General features: G+C 38.0%; 1 protein-coding gene across 1 annotated transcript in view; it reads right to left on the bottom strand.

Annotated features, from left to right (window-relative positions):
- Window positions 1-3,826: 3,826 nt before the first annotated feature.
- The window catches only part of AMN (amnion associated transmembrane protein), a 102,456-nt gene continuing 88,751 nt past the window's right edge, over window positions 3,827-17,531 (bottom strand). The window contains exons 11-12 of the mRNA XM_058162667.1: window positions 7,760-7,880; window positions 3,827-3,937 (exon numbers count right to left, since the gene is read on the bottom strand). Of these exons, the coding sequence (XP_058018650.1) occupies window positions 3,827-3,937; window positions 7,760-7,880 (232 nt within the window). The remainder of the gene's footprint in view (window positions 3,938-7,759; window positions 7,881-17,531) is intronic.

Below are 17,531 nucleotides of genomic sequence, written 5' to 3'. Positions count from 1 at the left end.
ACCCTACAATACTTCAGACAAACGGTTATCCAACATCTTCTTTAAAACTTCCAGTATTGGAGCATTTACAACTTCTCGTGACAAGTTGTTCCACTTATTAATTGTTCTAACTGTCAGGAAATTTTTCCTTAGTTCTAAGTTGCTTCTCTCCTTGATTAGTTTCCACCCATTGCTTCTTGTTCTACCCTCAGGTGCTTTGGAGAATAGTTTGACTCCCTCTTCTTTGTGGCAACCCCTGAGATATTGGAACACTGCTATCATGTCACCCCTAGTCCTTCTTTTCATAAGACTAGACATATCCAGTACCAGCAACCGTTCTTTATATGTTTTATCCTTGAGTCCCCTAATCATATTTGTTGCTCTTCTCTGCATTCTTTCTAGAGCAGGGGTCCCCAGCCTTTTGGATCTCAGTTTCCCACACTGCTTCAGCAAGCGCTCCTCGAGAGACAAGCGCTTGCAGGGGGCCGATCTGGCGTCCACAATAGACAGCAAAATCCGGCTGCTCCCCAGACCAGTCACCATTTACCACTCCGAGTCCCAAGCAGCAGGAGATGAGGGCTGCTTTGCGCCACTGGCTGGGCAAATATACCGAAGCCAAATGCTCATGCTGCGCAAATGCAAGTAGTGCTTCGCTCCCACAGCTTCCAGCCATTGCAATCGCTGCTTCGGTCCGCTTGCGCCGCAGCTCCTCCACCAGGGTGGACTGGCAAAAATACGAAGATCATTTCATGGACCACCAAAATTTTGTCATGGACCACCGGTTGGTGACCGCTGTTCTAGAAACTCAACATCTTTTTTACATCGTGGTGACCAAAATGGGATGCAGTATTCAAAGTGTGGCCTTACCAAGGCATTATAAAGTGGTATTAGCACTTCATGTGATCTTGATTCTATCCCTTTGTTTATGCAGCCTAGAACCATGTTGGCTTTTTTGGCAACTGCAGCACATTGCTGGTTCATATTTAAGTGATTGTCCACTAGGACTCCAAGATCCCTCTCACAGTCACCACTATTGAGCAAAGTACCACATATACTGTACCTGTGCATTTTGTTTTTCTTGCCTAAATGTAGAACCTTACTTTCTGCACCACTGAATTTCATTTTGTTAGATAGCCCCGAATGTTCAAGTCTATCAAGATCCTTATGTATCTTAAGCCTTTCTTCCAGAGTCTTGGCTATTCCTGCTTAGCTTGGTGTTGTCTGCAAATTTGACAAGTTCCCCATCTATCCCCTCGTCCAAATCATTGATGAATATGTTGAAGAGTACTGGGCCTAAAACAGAGCCCTGGGGTACCCCATTGCATACATGTAGATGCAGTTCCATTGAGGACTACACGTTGAGTGTGGTTGCTCAGCCAGTTACGAATCCAACTAGTGGTGATGCTGTCTAACCCACATTTTTCTATTTTATCAAGTAGTAGGTTATAAGCGACTTTGTCAAATGCCTTACTGAAGTCCAAGTAATTATATCAACAGCTTTCTTCTGGTCCACTAATTTTGTCACTTTGTCAAAGATTGCAATAAGATTAGTCTGGCATGATCTGTTTTTGACAAACCATGTTGGCTTTTGGTTATTACTTTGTGTGCTTCTAGGTTTGATTTGTTGCTTGATTATCTTTTTGAGAATCTTCCCGGGTATTCAGGTCAGGCTGATGGGTCTGTAGTTTCCTGGATATACCGGATATTTTTTTTCCTTTTTTGAATATGGGAACTACATCAGCTCTTTTCTAGACCTCTGGTAGTTCCCCAGTGCTCCAGGATCTTGAAAGTTATAGTTCAGTGGTTCTGAGATCACGTCTGCCAGTTCCTTCAGAGCCTTGGGGTGTAATCCATCCGGTCCTGGTGATTTGAACTCGTCTAGGGTAGACAGGTGTTCACTTACCATTTTCTTCCCTATTTTAACTTGTGTTTCTAATCTGTTTTTTGTGGTGCTGTTTTTGATAGGTTGGATTGTTTTTTCCCTTTGTGTAAAGACACATGCAAAAAACAAGTTAAGTAGTTCTGCAAGCTCCCTGTTGCTTGTCACCTTCTTGCTACTTTCTCCCAGCATGGGCCAATTGTTTCCTTGACTTGTTTCTTGTTTTTAACATATTGGAAAAAGCTTTTTTTGTGTGTTATTTTTTACTTTTATCAGAAGCCTTTGTTCATTGTGAGCCTTAGCTTTCCTCACTTCAATTTGCAGACTCAGACTATTTGCTGATATTCTGCCTTAGTTATGTGTCCCCCTTTCCACTTTTTATACTTGTTCTTTTTGTCATTCAATTTGTCAGAGAGTTCTTTATGCAACCATGCTGGTTTCTTTTGAGAGCTGTTATTTTTCTTCTTCCTTGATGTTGTGCTAGATTGGGCTTTTATAATCTCACTTTTCAAAATTTCCCAAGTTTCTTGAGTTGTTTTCCCCTTGAGGATTGTCATCCATGGAATCCTTCTCAAGCTCTCTCTAAGTTTATTGAAATTAGTTCTCTTAAAGTCCAAGACTCTAGTTTGACTTTGTTTTATTGCTTGTGCTTCCATAATGTTGAATTCCAACATTGCATGATCCCCCCCAAGGTTCCTGTAGTTTCAACACCTTCTATCATTTCATCTCTGTTAGTGAGAATTAAGTCCAATATGGTTGATGCCCTTGTTCCATTCTCTACTTTTTCAGAAACAAAGTTTCTAAGTTTGTCAAGAACTTGTTTGATCTTCCACTTGGTGCAATTTGCCTCCCCGTTGATGTCAGGGCAGTTAAAATCCCCCATTACTATTGTGGTTTGCTTCCAACATACTTTAGTTAACTGACTAGCAAAAAGTTCATCTATTTCCTCTGTTTGGTTGAGTGGCCTATAATATACACCTATGGCAATGTCATTTTCCCCCTTTTACATTGACCTAAATGCATTCCAGACAGTGGTGAAATTCAATTTTTTTTACTATGGGTTCTGTGGGCGTAGCTTGGTGGGCGTGGTGTGTCTTGGTGAGCGTGGCAGGGGAAGGATACTGCAAAATCTCCATTCCCACCCCACTCCAGGGGAAGGATACTGCAAAATCTCCATTCCCACCCCACTCCAGGGGAAGGATATTGCAACATCTGCATTCCCACCTCACTCTGGGGCCAGCCAGAGGTGGCATTTTCTGGTTCTCCGAACTACTCAAAATTTTTGCTACCAGTTCTCCAGAACCTGTCAGAACCTGCTGGATTTCACCCCTGATTCCAGGCAGTTTTCATCGTTGTTGTGCTCTATTTCTGTAGAGATGTAATTATTAATTCATTATGAAGTTATTACTTCTTAAATGTGTTCCATTTGGTTTAAGGAGATATTTCTATACTCAGAACTCCATTTCTTTTTCTTGTGGCCAGCAGACTCTAACAGCATTAACACCTTAAACCCAGTAAAGGTCTGATTGCTTCACTTGCAGAGGATTTCTTAAATGAGGCAAAGATCATAAAGTTTGACTAGATTGCAATATCTTCATGGAAGAACTGGGAATGAATATACAATGTGCTATAACTCTGTTTAATTATGCCAGGGATTTCTTGTAGAAATCTGATGAATATTTCTGTAAATCAGTGTTCCCCCCACCCAATTTTTCAGAGTCATTGGAAAATGTTGCTTGAAAAGGGTTGCAATTTCACAGGATACGGAGGACACCAAATGAGGGAATACAACTATAAATGATTAGAAATAAATTTCCTTATGATGAGTTCCATTCATTAGTTTATTGCCCACAATTTAATTCAGGCCATATCACACTGATCTTGGTATAATGAACACAACTGCACAAATGAAATATGCGTCTAAGAATAATCAATGACTGAGTCTTTTGACTGCTTGCAACGCATGACTTAAACATTAAGTTCTATTTCATCATATAAAGGGTTAATGTAATAAAGTCTGCTATTTCTGTTTGCCATCTCCTCTTGAGTTTCTTCCACAGAATGTCTATTGGCTAAAACCTAGAAGAAAAAAGAGAGAAAATGCACATGTTAACGCAATTCCTGAAAACTAATTTGGGGACCTAAATGCTTTGAACAGAAAAGAGCTCTTGTAAGGTATGATGAATTCATGCTATTAGTCCAGTATTTATAGTTGACAAAGTAAAGGTAGTCCTTCATTTACAACAAGGATGCTAAAATGCTACTTATGACCTGGCTTCAAAGTTCTGACATCACACATCCCTGCAGACACATGACCACATTTTGGGGGCTCAGCAACTGGCCTGCATTTGTGGCTGCATGCAGAGCCCCTGGTCATATGACTGCAATTTACAATTTTTCCAGAAACCAACATTTACTTTTGGTTTCCAACAAAAATCACCCCAACCACAGATAGTTCACTTAATAACCACCATGTCTACTTAACAACTATTGCATTCGCTTAACCCTGCTATATTCCTTTAATCATCACTGTGTTCCTTAATGACTACCATGAAAAAGGTTATAAAATCAAGTCTGGTCATGTAGGTTATCCCATTATGACCATCAGGACTTACAGCTGAATGTTATGCTCAGTTATGGTCATAATTCAAGGTCTACCTGTAACGCTTACGTTGTTCATTTGCTGTGCACATGATGTCATTTCTGCATTCAGAAAACTTGAACTTTATATTTAAACACATTTTATAAATGCATAATATAGAGGCAAAGTTGCTTGGGTGACAAAATCTCTTCTTTATTTTTACAGAAGTGTACGCTAGGTAACAAACAACCAAATAGGCTAAGATATAATACTTTTAAAGGTGGGTTGAGGTGTTTTCTTTTTGTTGTTGTTTGGAGGTTTGAACCAGATTAGGATTACAATGGAGTAATGGGTAACTTCCCTACCCACCGATTCTCACCCCATGTACTCAATTCTCACTTATTAGCTAATTGTAAAGGTCTACTTAGGCCATCAAGTCCAATCACCTAGTCAGTGCAGGAATCCAGATTTAAGAATGGCTGTTTTGCCTTGTTCAAACACATTAGTGACATGGAACCTATCACTATATGGACAATTTGTTCCATTGACAAACTTCTTTGATATCAATCAAACTCTACCTTTCTATAACATCAACCTGTTATTTAATGTCCTGCACTCTGAAAATAATTCTTCACCTACTTCTATGTCACATTTTTTTCAGAATTTGAAGAGTTCTAGCATATCAGCCCCATCTTCTGAAGCCTAACAATGTCCTTGAATCTTTGCAGACAGCTTAATTTATAGTTTCCTGGTCTCTCTTTCTTCTTTGCACTTGTGTCAGTTTGTCTGAATCCTTCTTAAGATGTACTGCCCAGAATTAAGTGAATAATTATTTCGTGCGATATTGATACTACTTAGCCTTTTTTTCCAGCTACTTACTCACATTTAAATTATATTCCCATTTTCTATGGTATTAACTAACCTGCCCAATCTTGTGTCATCTGCAAATTTGTAAAGCATTCCCTCCAGATAGAAGCCATTAATATATAACATGCAGAGCCAAATGTTGTGGCAGTCCATTTAAGATATCCCTTCTAGTTTAATGTTGATAAATATTCTTTGAGCCATTTTGATCCAACTATGTGCTTATATGATTATTATGCCATCCACCCCACATTTAACTAACTTACTAATTGGAATGTCATGGCTGTCATTTGTCAAATGCTTTGTTCAAATCAAGATATATTATGCTCACAGCATTTCACACTCTACCAAGAAAGTTACCTGATCAAAGCATGAGATAAGATTAGTTTTGGAAGACTTGTTCTGGAGAAATACATACAATAACCTGACATCTGGTATTTAGCACCTTGTTTCAAGTTGTGTACAACTCAATATTTTTAAATTGTAGAACTGACAGAATGGATTCTTATTTTTCCTTTTTCTGAAGATTCATCATTCATCATTTTTCCAGGATTTCTCTCAAATAATACATAAAGGTTTGGTAGATCACCTGCATGAATTTTCAGTACCTTAGTATGCAGTTTGTCTGACTTTGAAACTTATTCAAAGTAACATATTCACTGACCATGTTTCTATCAAAGTTAAGTTTCCATCTTGCCATTTCATCCTGCTCTTCAGAATTGCTTATTGGAACTCACATCATTTTTTCAGAAAAGACTAAGTCAAAAGGTGAATTGAGTTGTTCTATTTTTCTTTATTATTCATTAATGTTTTGCAGCTTTATGGTATTTTGATCTAGTTTTTATTTTGAACACATCTGAAGATGTTCTTTTTTTTGTTCTTACCATTCTTGTCCAACCTTAACTTATTGTTTGGGACACAGGAAGAGGGGCCACACCAGTGCTGGTAGAAAGTGGGGGTTTGCTCTCTGTACAGGCCATGCTGCTAGGATATAAAACGAGAGCAAACCCCACTCCCTACTAGCACTGATGATGTTACCTAGTTTGGTAATGAAATGTCTGCAAGAAAACAACCGTGCTCAGAGAGCACCAAGGATCAGTTCAACCCTGAGCTACAAATACTCTCTTTTATTATTAAAATCAACTTTCTTAAAATTAAAAAAAAATCCACAATCATCTTCAGTTTTAAAGTAGTGGACTTTATAGATACAATTGTCAAAGAAAAGCTAAACTTCTCAGAGGATAATATCCTCTTGAACTACATACCTACTAAATGGAACAAACCACATGAATAGATTCTCTTTCCCCTTACTATGCCAAAAGAGTATTGGAGCATTAGAAAGATAAATGTATGGCTCCTTTCACTCAATGGATTGAAGACCTATTGCACTTATAATCCATGAGTGGATTGCCTATAGATGTGGATTTTTATGCACAGGTATAATGAAATATGGAACTCATTTATACAAAATATACAGTAGGTTAAAAATAGCTCTATAGATGTATCAGAAATGTATATGTTTTGACCAATATTTGTATTAGACAAGTATATATAGAATTGTAACTGTTTATCATTATAATGACATATCATTTTTGTTGTATTTTCCATTTTGTTATATTAAAAACTTTTGTTTTTAATAATGTTTGTATCACTATTATTTTTGTATTCTGCTCTTTTTTCTTTCCTTTTTTTATTAATTAAATAGCAACAATAATTATTAACTTCAGAGCAGTGGTGGGTTTCAATTTTTTTTACTACTGGTTCTGTGGGTGTGGCTTGGTAGGTGTGGCTTGGTGGGCGTGGCAGGGGAAGGTTACTTCAAAATCCCCATTTCCTCTCAATCAGCTGGGACTTGGAAGGCAGAGAATAAGAGAAAAAGGGTGGGGCCAGTCAGAATTTTTACTACCGGTTCTCCGAACTCCTCAAAATTTCCACTACCAGTTCTCTAGAACTGGTCAGAACCTGCTGAAACCCACCTCTGCTTCAGAGGCTTTTTACCTTAAATGATAATTTACAAATATTTTAAAATTGCGGAGGGAGTTGGGCCCAGGAACAACTAGGTAATTTTGGCACCCTATTCCAAGAAGGGATTTCATATTTGATGCCCTTATCCCATTCCTACAGATACACCTCTGAGGCTTTTGTTACTTTGAAATATGATGCTTATGAAGGTATATTGGATGGATTGGCATAGATCGAATGGGAATGTATTCCAACCTTTGCATTTGTATACTGCATATGTTTTTTCTCCCACTGATTTCAGTGCCAGAGGGAAACTTTCAGAGCAAAATAAAATTGGAAAAAATGTTGATCACCCACATTTAGCGTTGTCAGTGGAAATACAGCAGGATAATGCAGATGGGGTGTTGTTGTTTTTTAGCTCTGGAAGTCCCTGTCACATTGATGGAGGTGCATTGTTCATACATACATAAATATATAGAAAATTGAGCCCTTACACTTGGGTTACAAGGTGTGTCAAACATGGGATTATCAAACCCTTCTACAATTGTCCCACCGAAACCTTCTTGACCCCTTTTTTGTTTCCACAAAGAGGAAAGATTCAGAGAGGAAACCGATCTGTGAAAATAGAAATGACAGAACATTAACAAAGACAATTATATTTGATTTCTTAAGAAGCGTCACTGAAGTCCACTGAATTTAGTAAATTATCAGAACTTAAAATCTGTGTACCATCAGTGAAAACTGGCCAAAAAGAAAACCCACCTCATATCAGCAGTCTTTGTGTGAGCTAAGATAATAATATACAAGAAAAGTAAAATAAACTCCCAAAGTATACTTTGGTATTTTCAGGACATTTATGCTGCACAAGAATTGATGTCACTGTGATCTAAATTTACTTCAGAGCTGCAGTTTAGGCTGGATTAATAAGAACATATCTTCAACTATATAAAGATACTGAGTGATTGCTCAAACACACCCATTTAGGGGAAAGGAAAAGACTAGTAATAGGTTTCCAAGACACAGTGAAATTGACATGTGAGAGACATAGCTGATTTGATAGTATATTGTTTTCCTTATGACCATAACTTTTTGCAAATAGCCTCTCTTTGATTTGACTACTTCATCCCCTGGGAAATGGCATGTTTTGGATAGAAGCCATGAAACAACATCACTTAATGGGACACTGTAGGTGTGCCTTTTTTGGTCATACACAGCATGTCTTTTTGAACAGATAAAGTTGGCTTTCAAAACCTGGTTTTTTCCTCCAGTCACTTGGCTATGCTATTGGAGGAGCCCATCTGGGAAATGATTTTCGAATGAGAACATGCTGTGATATGGCCTTGGTTGTGTTGAATGGCAGTGCATTTCTATGATGTTTATGCTGTTTGGTTGTTTTGTTTTGTGTTTTTAATTCTAAGTTAGCCATTCAATTTCCCTTGAGTGGCCATATATACATTGCCTAAACTAACAAACAAATTTATTTAGCCTGCCATCTCCAAAGCTGTGGAATATGCAGGCCTATCAGTATCAATTTCCCGATAACTTTTGGAACTAGAATTGAATGGTAGTTCCATATTGTTCTTTATCCAAGGCATTATAATTGGGTTGTCCCTGAGGTAACAATTATAATGGCTGTCTATAAAGCAGTCAATGGAAACATTGCAGATTTGTTTATTCATTTATTTTTGCATTTATACATATACTTTTTGCAATAAATCACACAAGTAAAGAACAAGGAGAAGTGACAAAGCTTGGAGCAAGATTAAGCAGAGCATATTTTTAACCTTAATGCACAAAGCAATTTAATGCCTCAGAAGGAATTCATCTACCTTTTACCAATCCCAAATACTTTTATCCTTGTACCCTCACCCAGAAGGGAATATATAAATGCTTTGCCCTCAATTCTGTTGACCAGAAGATTCAATATCTCCTATCCAGAATACATGTGTATATAAATGAGTCCTATCTATCATTCTTGGATGACAGACTTAATCATTCTTCTAATCACAAATTATCAGCCCTGATCTCAACAGGCAATTGGGTGTTTCTTATTAAATAACCAGGATCATAAAGCAAGAAAGTGAGAAGACAATATACCAATACATGTAACTCCTAGTGTGAATAAGCCTTTTTTTCAACTCAGGTATTTGAATGTTGCTTTTTTGTTTACTTTGGTCTGTGACTAAATTATTTCCTCCTCCCCATCACAATCACCCATCAAAAATGTCAGTCATTAAACAGCTGAGCAAATGAAGATTCACAACAGCCACACAAAATAGTCTATCAATGTGGCGGTGTAATTAAGAGGTTGTCTCTTTGGTTGTTAACCTCCTCACCTGGGGGGTGGGGCAGGGACAGAGCCTGGGCAGAAATCCTCAGAAAATCATGTTTGATGGTGATATAAGAAGCTGAACTCCTTTTATTCCCTACAGCTGCATCGAATCACTGTTATTCCTTTTAAGATGACCTCAGTCACCCTGCAAGATGCATAATAAATTTGATCCCATCTTTAGATTCTCATTATAAGTTTGTGCGGCTGTTCAGGAAGCTGCTCCTGGCTCTCTCTGCATTCAAAAAAAGGAGCTATTTCTGCATATTTCAAACCCTCTTGTGATGGATTAGCACAGCCCTCATATTTATAACAGGCACCACATGAAACAGATGTAATCACAACCATCTGTTTGTAATGGTTCCGTTTCAAATGGGATTCTGAAATTTAGCTCTCAGAAGAGCTGCTCTCTTCAAATTCCTATACATATATCTATTCCCCATGTCTTGCTGAGCTATTTCTTCTTAATATATGAAGGAAGAAGCAAGTGACTTTTTGACATGTCCTTCTGGTAGCAGAGGGAGCTACAAATCATGCCCATGCATATTTGCAGAATTTAATTTTTTTGTTCTGAGCTGTGGAAAGTATTCCAAGGAGGCTCGTCTCCAGAGTCATAATATTGCTTATGGGCATCCAGATTATTTGCTCAAAGCTTTCCTCTTTAGAAAGGCATTTTTCCCCAGGAGCGGTTTGACTTGAAGATGTTATCTATTTTCCATGCCCGCTCTTGTTACTTATTCTTTTCAGTGTTTTATTGGTATTTGTTTTTAGAAGATGGCTAAAATCATTTGGTCTAGGTTATTTTAATTTTGTACTGATATAAATGCTGTTGGCTATCTTGCATGTGCATTTAGACAGGCAGGAGACAAATTTTCATATTATTAAATAAAACCAAGTGTTAGATCACATTGGCTTTTTTTTTAATGTATCTGTTATTATACTGAACCATATTTTCGTGCAATTTGATCTTGGCAGTCTCAGGGGTTTTACTAAAAGCACCACGAACCACTCCCCCCCTCCGATTTCCACCCTTCATGGAGGGTATTGTTGTTTTTCTCAGTGTGGCTGCCAATTGGGGGATGGGGATGAGGAGAAGGAACATCTCTGTTTCCTAGGCAACCAGACCAATACTCCCTTGGATCTCCAAATGTGAACCCCCATGAAAATAATGGTGTGCCAAGGCATGGAATTTCAGTGCAGATGTTACTACTTCTCACATTATACCAAGAAGTTAGATGTCCTAGCTCTTATTCTGTGTGTAGTAACACTATGGATTTTTCTTGTAGGCTTCTATTTTGTCCTGGAATGAGCTAGGAAGCCAGATGTTTGGTAGACTGCTGGGAAGAAGAATCATGTTCCCAAAGGATGGCACAGTGTCAAAGCTTACAGTATTTATACATGGAGCATTGCTCCTGATTAACATTGAGAAGGTGTTATTTTTCCTCCATTGGTTGAGTCCAGTACTTCTCAATATTTGGCAGCTTTACGATAGGTGGGCAAACACCCAGAATTCCTCAACTTGCATTCCAGCTGGGGAATTCTGGGAGTTGATGTCCACAGATTTAAAGCTGCCAGGGTTGAGAAACACTGAGTTAGACAAAACAAAAGTGCTCCCAAAAAATAAATGTTGTATCCAGTGCCTTTAAGATGTATGATCCTAAGCTTAACTGGGAAAAAGTCATTCGGTCCTAAAGCTTTCCTCCTTCTCAGAGGGATGAATTGGTCAAAATGTTGACTGATGGGTTTGGCAATTCCATCCATCTCAGTTCTCCTTGTACCAGCAAGCAAGAGATATTTTTATTCAGACAGGCCCTTTGGCATATGAGCTGCTTTGACTGCTGAGCCAGCTGAGTATGAAGGTTTTTTCCTTTTGATCTCACTTTTCTTGTTACTAACAGCTGCTGGGAGCTCTATTTTGGGGAGGGAAAGGTTTTGTTTATAAAAAATTAATGTGCTGAATTTATAAATTATAATTTTTGTTTTAAAATCAAACAAAGGCCAACAAAGTAAACAGAAATTTCATTTTATATAGCAGCACTACATGATGCTTATAGTATACCGTCTTCTAATAGAATAGAATAGAATAGAATTTTTTATTGGCCAAGTGTGATTGGACACACAAGGAATTTGTCTTGGTGCATATGCTCTCAGTGTACATAAAAGAAAAAATACGTTCATCAAGGTACAACATTTACAACACAATTGATGGTCAATATATCAATATAAATCATAAGGATTGCCAGCAACAAGTTATAGTCATACAGTCATAAATGGAAAGAGATTGATGATGGGAACTATGAGAAGATTAATAGTAGTGCAGATTCAGTAAATAGTCTGACAGTGTTGATAGAATTATTTGTTTAGCAGAGTGATGGCCTTCGGGAAAAAACTGTTCTTGTGTCTAGTTGTTCTGGTGTGCAGTGCTCTATAGCGTCGTTTTGAGGGTAGGAGTTGAAACAGTTTATGTCCAGGATGCGAGGGGTCTGTAAATATTTTCACGGCCCTCTTCTTGATTCGTGCAGTATACAGGTCCTCAATGGAAGGCAGGTTGGTAGCAATTATTTTTTCTGCAGTTCTAATTATCCTCTGAAGTCTGTGTTTTTCTTGTTGGGTTGCAGAACCGAACCAGACAGTTATAGAGGTGCAAATGACAGACTCAATAATTCCTCTATAGAACTGAATCAGCAGCTCCTTGGGCAGTTTGAGCTTACTGAGTTGGCGCAGAAAGAACATTCTTTGTTGTCCTTTTTTAATGATGTTTTTGATGTTAGCTGTCCATTTTAGATGTCTTCTACCTGTATATTAATAATGTAAATATGCAATTTAAACTCATGATGTCTGAAGGGGCTCCTTGAGGTTTTCCTTCATTCCAGTAAATTACTTTATTCCGTTCTCCTGAGCCTTTTACCTCCAGATGTTCTGGTATTGTTTGTCTCTAGCCAGGATATCTTTTGATTAGGAACTGTAAAAGCTTAGGCCCCAACTTGTCTGAAAGTCACCTAGTTAGAGAAGACTGAAAATTGGTCCATTCTCATTATCATCTCAAAGCCATTCTTTATGCTGTTTTAAATCCCATAATGACTTCAAATCTATTTTTCTATTTCATTAATGCTGCCTATGTTACAAGTCAATTCCAAGGTTTTAGTTTAACCTGACTGGCTTCTAAAGCAACTCTTGATCGATGTCTAATTTTTGTTTCTAGGTTTGGAATTCTCTATTTATTTTCTTGAGATTTCTTCCAAAAATTTCCAAAAGTCAAAAAAAAAAAATCTTCTAAAAATGTAATATTGTATTTTTGCATCAATATTAAGCCAAATATTTTAAAAAGATAGTTTAGCTGAGATTTTCAGCCCTTCTTTTCTGACATCCCACATGATTACTCTGCAGTTTAGTTTCCTTAATCCATCCAATCAGTGTACACTTGTAACAGCGATCTTCCTTTTGTGCTACTTGCCCAAGGAATCCATTCTTAGATTATTCTTTATAATTTTTATCCTAGGATGAGAGCAGGAATGAAATATAAAATTTGTTACTACTGGTTCTTTGGGTGTGGCTTGGTGGTGGTGGGGTAATGTGACTGGGTGGGTGTGGTGAACTTTTTTTTTTTTTACTTTAAAAGCATTTTTTCTACAACTTCTTCGGCCGATCAGGCAACTCAGCTGGGATCGCCAGAGGAAAAAAAGCTTTTAAAGGGTTCCGATGATCCCAGCTGAGTTGTCTGATTGCCAGAACCTTTTAAAAGCATTTTTTTAACAACCTCTTTAGCTGAAGAGTGTATAGAAAACTCTTTAAAGGGTTCTGGCGATCCTGCACAATCATCAGAGCCTTTTTTTTTTACTTTTAAAAGCATTTTTTCAACCGAAGAAAAAATGCTTTTAAAAGTAAAAAACCCTCAAACCTCTGATGATAGCACGGCTCAGCTGGGGGCGGGCAGGGATTTTTGCTACCAGTTCTCCGAATCACCCACCGCCATCGCTACCAGATTGGGCAATCCAGTCTGAACTGGGAGCATTTCACCCCTGGATGAGAGTGACATCAGTCAGAAAACATTTCTATTGTTGAATTAATTGGCTGTCTTTCATTGACTCATGCCATGACCACATTCAAGAGCAAGTTGACCAAACCTAATATCATAAAACTCTTTAAAGCCAAATCTCTGTCTCAAATGTTATAAAACTCCCAGTTCAGATTCCTAAGATGCTATTCTGATTACCTTACTGTATTTCAGATTCAGCACTTCATTTAGTAATTGGGATGGTCCTGATGGAATCTTTCAGCTAGAATGCCCATAGCTAAACACTGGAAAGGTAAGATTATGACATTGGAGCACTGGTACCAGAATGCTTGGCATATTGCTATAGCTGAGAAATTGATCTACATTCCTCAACTGTGCTTTAGTCAACCTACAGTTAAAGCCTTTGCAAATATATGGTCTGGTTTTCTAACTTATGCTATCCATGGGGACTATAATTGTTTCATGTCAGATTAATATGGGAGGAATATTAAAGAACTATTAATATGTGATTTTATGACTTGCTTTTCTTGTCTTCCTTTTTAACCCTTAAACATATGTATATGTGTGAATATTGTATGTGTTGTGGTCCGCCAGCAGCCTGCGGAGCTGGCATCGGAGTCGGACAGCGATGAGGCTGAGGAAGAACATGGGCCAGTCCTGGAGGCTGGGAAAGGCCCAGATGAGGGCTCTGTGTTGGAGGAAGAGATGGGGCCATTGGGGAGTGATGTGTGGACTCCGGAACCTCCAGAGGCTGACAATGGAGAGGCAGAGGAACAGGAAGAGCTTGTTCCTAGTTGCACACATGAGAAGAGCTGCCAGAAGGCAAGAGCAGTTAAAGCAAAGAGGACGACTTGGGAATAGGGCCAAGAGATGATTGGCCCCTCTCATAAGGCTTAAAAGACCAGCAACAGCTCTTGGGCTCTTTGTCGGAAAACAACGTTGATAGACTTATTTCTTGTCTTGCTGCATTTATTTCTTGTCGGTGTCTTCTGCTTCTGAACTTTTGCCAAGAAAAGCCTTTGGCAGTTTGCCTAATTAGACCAAGGTTGGTGATAAGACTGAAGAATTGTGTTATGAAGAATTTGTTTTGAATTTGTTTGGACTATGCTGAGAATGAGTTTAATTCTCATCTGTTCTAATAAAGTCTGTTTTCGAACTGATTGAGTCTAATAATACCTATTTGGGCCTGGGTCACAACAGTATGTATGTATTGTACTTTTTATAGTTATTGTAATATCTTTATAAGTAAAAAGATATTTAAAAAATACTGGCAGTATATAAATAAGAAAACCATTAACATTAGCAAATTACCTATTCACTATTAGTTATCCAACACAATGCAAAAGTCTCTCCTTATCCCACCTGAATGTCTTGCTCTCCAAGATATTGGAGGGATGGCATAACAATGTTCTTTTTATCCCTATGGCTTGAAGGAACCTGAGCCTTTAGTCCATGTATTCCATCAATTCCCTTCTACATCAACTTAGGCCCTGCCCTGATAGCTCCACCTACAAAAGAAGCTACATCTGTTCTGTTTCATTTTCCTTTCACTCTCAGACCAGAATTTTGACATCTTCGGAAGAGTTGTAGACGGGCTTTCAGCTGCTATTTCTTTATGCAGGAAAATACTCTTCTAATTTTAGGACATAATAATAATAACAACAACAATAACAACAACAACAACAACAACAAGAGAGTTGGAAGGGACCTTGGAGGTCTTCAGTCCAAGCCCCTGCCCAGGCAGGAAACCCTATTTCAGACAAATGGCTATCTAACATTTTCTTAAAAAATTCCAGTGTTGGAGCATTTACAACTTCTGCAGGCAAGTTGTTCCACTGATTAATTGTTCTAACTGTCAGGAAATTTCTCCTTAGTTCTAAGTTGCATCTCTCCTTGATTAGTTTCCACTCACTGCTTCTTGTTCTACCCTCAGGTGCTTTGGAGAATAGCTTGACTCTCTCTTCTTTGTGGCAACCCCTGAGATATTGGAACACTGCTATCATGTCTCCCCTAGTCCTTCTTTTCATTAAACTAGGCATACCAAGTTCTTGCAACCGTTCTTCATATTCTTGCAACCGTTCTTCCAGTCCCCTAATCATCTTTGTTGCTCTTCTCTGCACTCTTTCTAGAGTCTCAACATCCTTTTTTTAGATAAATATATTATTATTATTATTATTATTATTATTATTATTATTATTATTATTATTATTATTATTTATAAACATACAAAGTTGTATTACAATCTAATCAATTTATTTTAAGTATTTAAGTGCTATAAGATTACTATTTTTATTCATAGTGCTTTGTGGGTTGAATCAGTCTATTTATTTCTATAATTAATCCGTGGTTTGGGGACCGATAAACATTAACAGAAATAGTATAAAATCCTGGTCAGTTACCATAACAAAGAAACTAGAACAGTTTGAAAAAGGTAAAAAGTACCATCTCAGGATTTGATTTTCAAAAAGGACATAGAATAGGTCATTTAAAAGGGGGAAAACCTCTGGTTAGAGCACAGCCTTTGATGCAGGAGACCAGGTTTCAAGTTCCAGCTGGTACTTAGCTTACTAATAGGGTTCCTTGAGAAAAGACCTATTAATGCTTCATCTGCCTACCTCAAATACAAGAGTGACATGAACCAGGAGAGTCATACCAATTCACGTATCACCAAGATCTCTGCAGTAAGCCTTCTAATGTTAAAACAGCTATCTGTACAGATATCAATCTAAATTGATATCCTGTTACATTGCCACACCATGCCAGAGCTGCAATAGTAAAGGAACAAGCATTCAAGAAATATGATGCAGGCTAGCACTTGGTACAGCAGCTACGAAGGTCCTGGAAAAGATATTCAAATGCTGTGCGATCATAATTGTTCAAGCCATAGTATGCTTATGACATTCTACAGAAGTGAAAACTGAACTTTTAAGAAGCAGAAAAAGGAAGAATGTCCATGTTTTTGAACTTTGGTGAATATCATGGACAGCAAAGAAAACAAACAAATGGATCATCAAACATATCACCTCAAAATCTTCACTTGAAACATAAATGGACAGGCTCAAATTATCCTACTTAATAACATTATGCAAAGACCTAGTTCTTTGGAGAGGCCTCTAATATTGGGAAAGGTACAAGGAGAAAGAAGAGTAAGCCGTAAGCAGTAAGATGGCTGGACTCAGTTATAAAGTCACCACTGGAAAATCTGAAAGATGAAGTTAAGGACAGATTGTCATGGAGAAAAATCTATCTATCTGATTGCTAAAAGTCAATAGCCTCTTGATGACCCATAATCAAAATGTAATAAATGTATGTGAGGGAACAGGCTATATTTCTGAATCTTCAAAGAATGCTTGAATAATAATAATAGTAACAACAACAACAACAACAACAACAACAACAACAGAGTTGGAAGGGACCTTGGAGGCCTTCTAGTCCAATCCCCTGCCCAGGCAGGAAACCCTACACCATCTCAGACAGATGGTTATCCAACATTTGCTTAAAAATTTCCAGTGTTGGAGCATTCACAACTTCTGCAGGCAAGTCGTTCCACTTATTAATTGTTCTAACTGTCAGGAAATTTCTCCTTAGTTCTAAGTTGCTTCTTTCCTTGATCAGTTTCCATCCATTGCTTGATCAGTTTCCATCCATTGCTTCTTGTTCTACCCTCAGGTGCTTTGGAGAACAGCCTGACTCCGTCTTCTTTGTGGCAACCCCTGAGATATTGGAACACTGCTATCATGTCTCCCCTAGTCCTTCTTTTTATTAAACTAGACATACCGAGTTCCTGCAACCGTTCTTATGTTTTAGTCTGCAGTCCCCTAATTATCTTTGTTGCTCTTCTCTGCACTCTTTCTAGAGTCTCAGCATCTTTTTTACATCGCGGTGACCAAAACTGAATGCAGTATTCCAAGTGTGGCCTTAC

The sequence above is a fragment of the Ahaetulla prasina genome, chromosome 1 (assembly GCF_028640845.1).
Source record: "Ahaetulla prasina isolate Xishuangbanna chromosome 1, ASM2864084v1, whole genome shotgun sequence".
Taxonomy (NCBI): Eukaryota; Metazoa; Chordata; class Lepidosauria; order Squamata; family Colubridae; genus Ahaetulla; species Ahaetulla prasina.
Note: the sequence above shows the minus strand (reverse complement) of the source record. Positions and strands in the feature narration are given on the sequence as shown.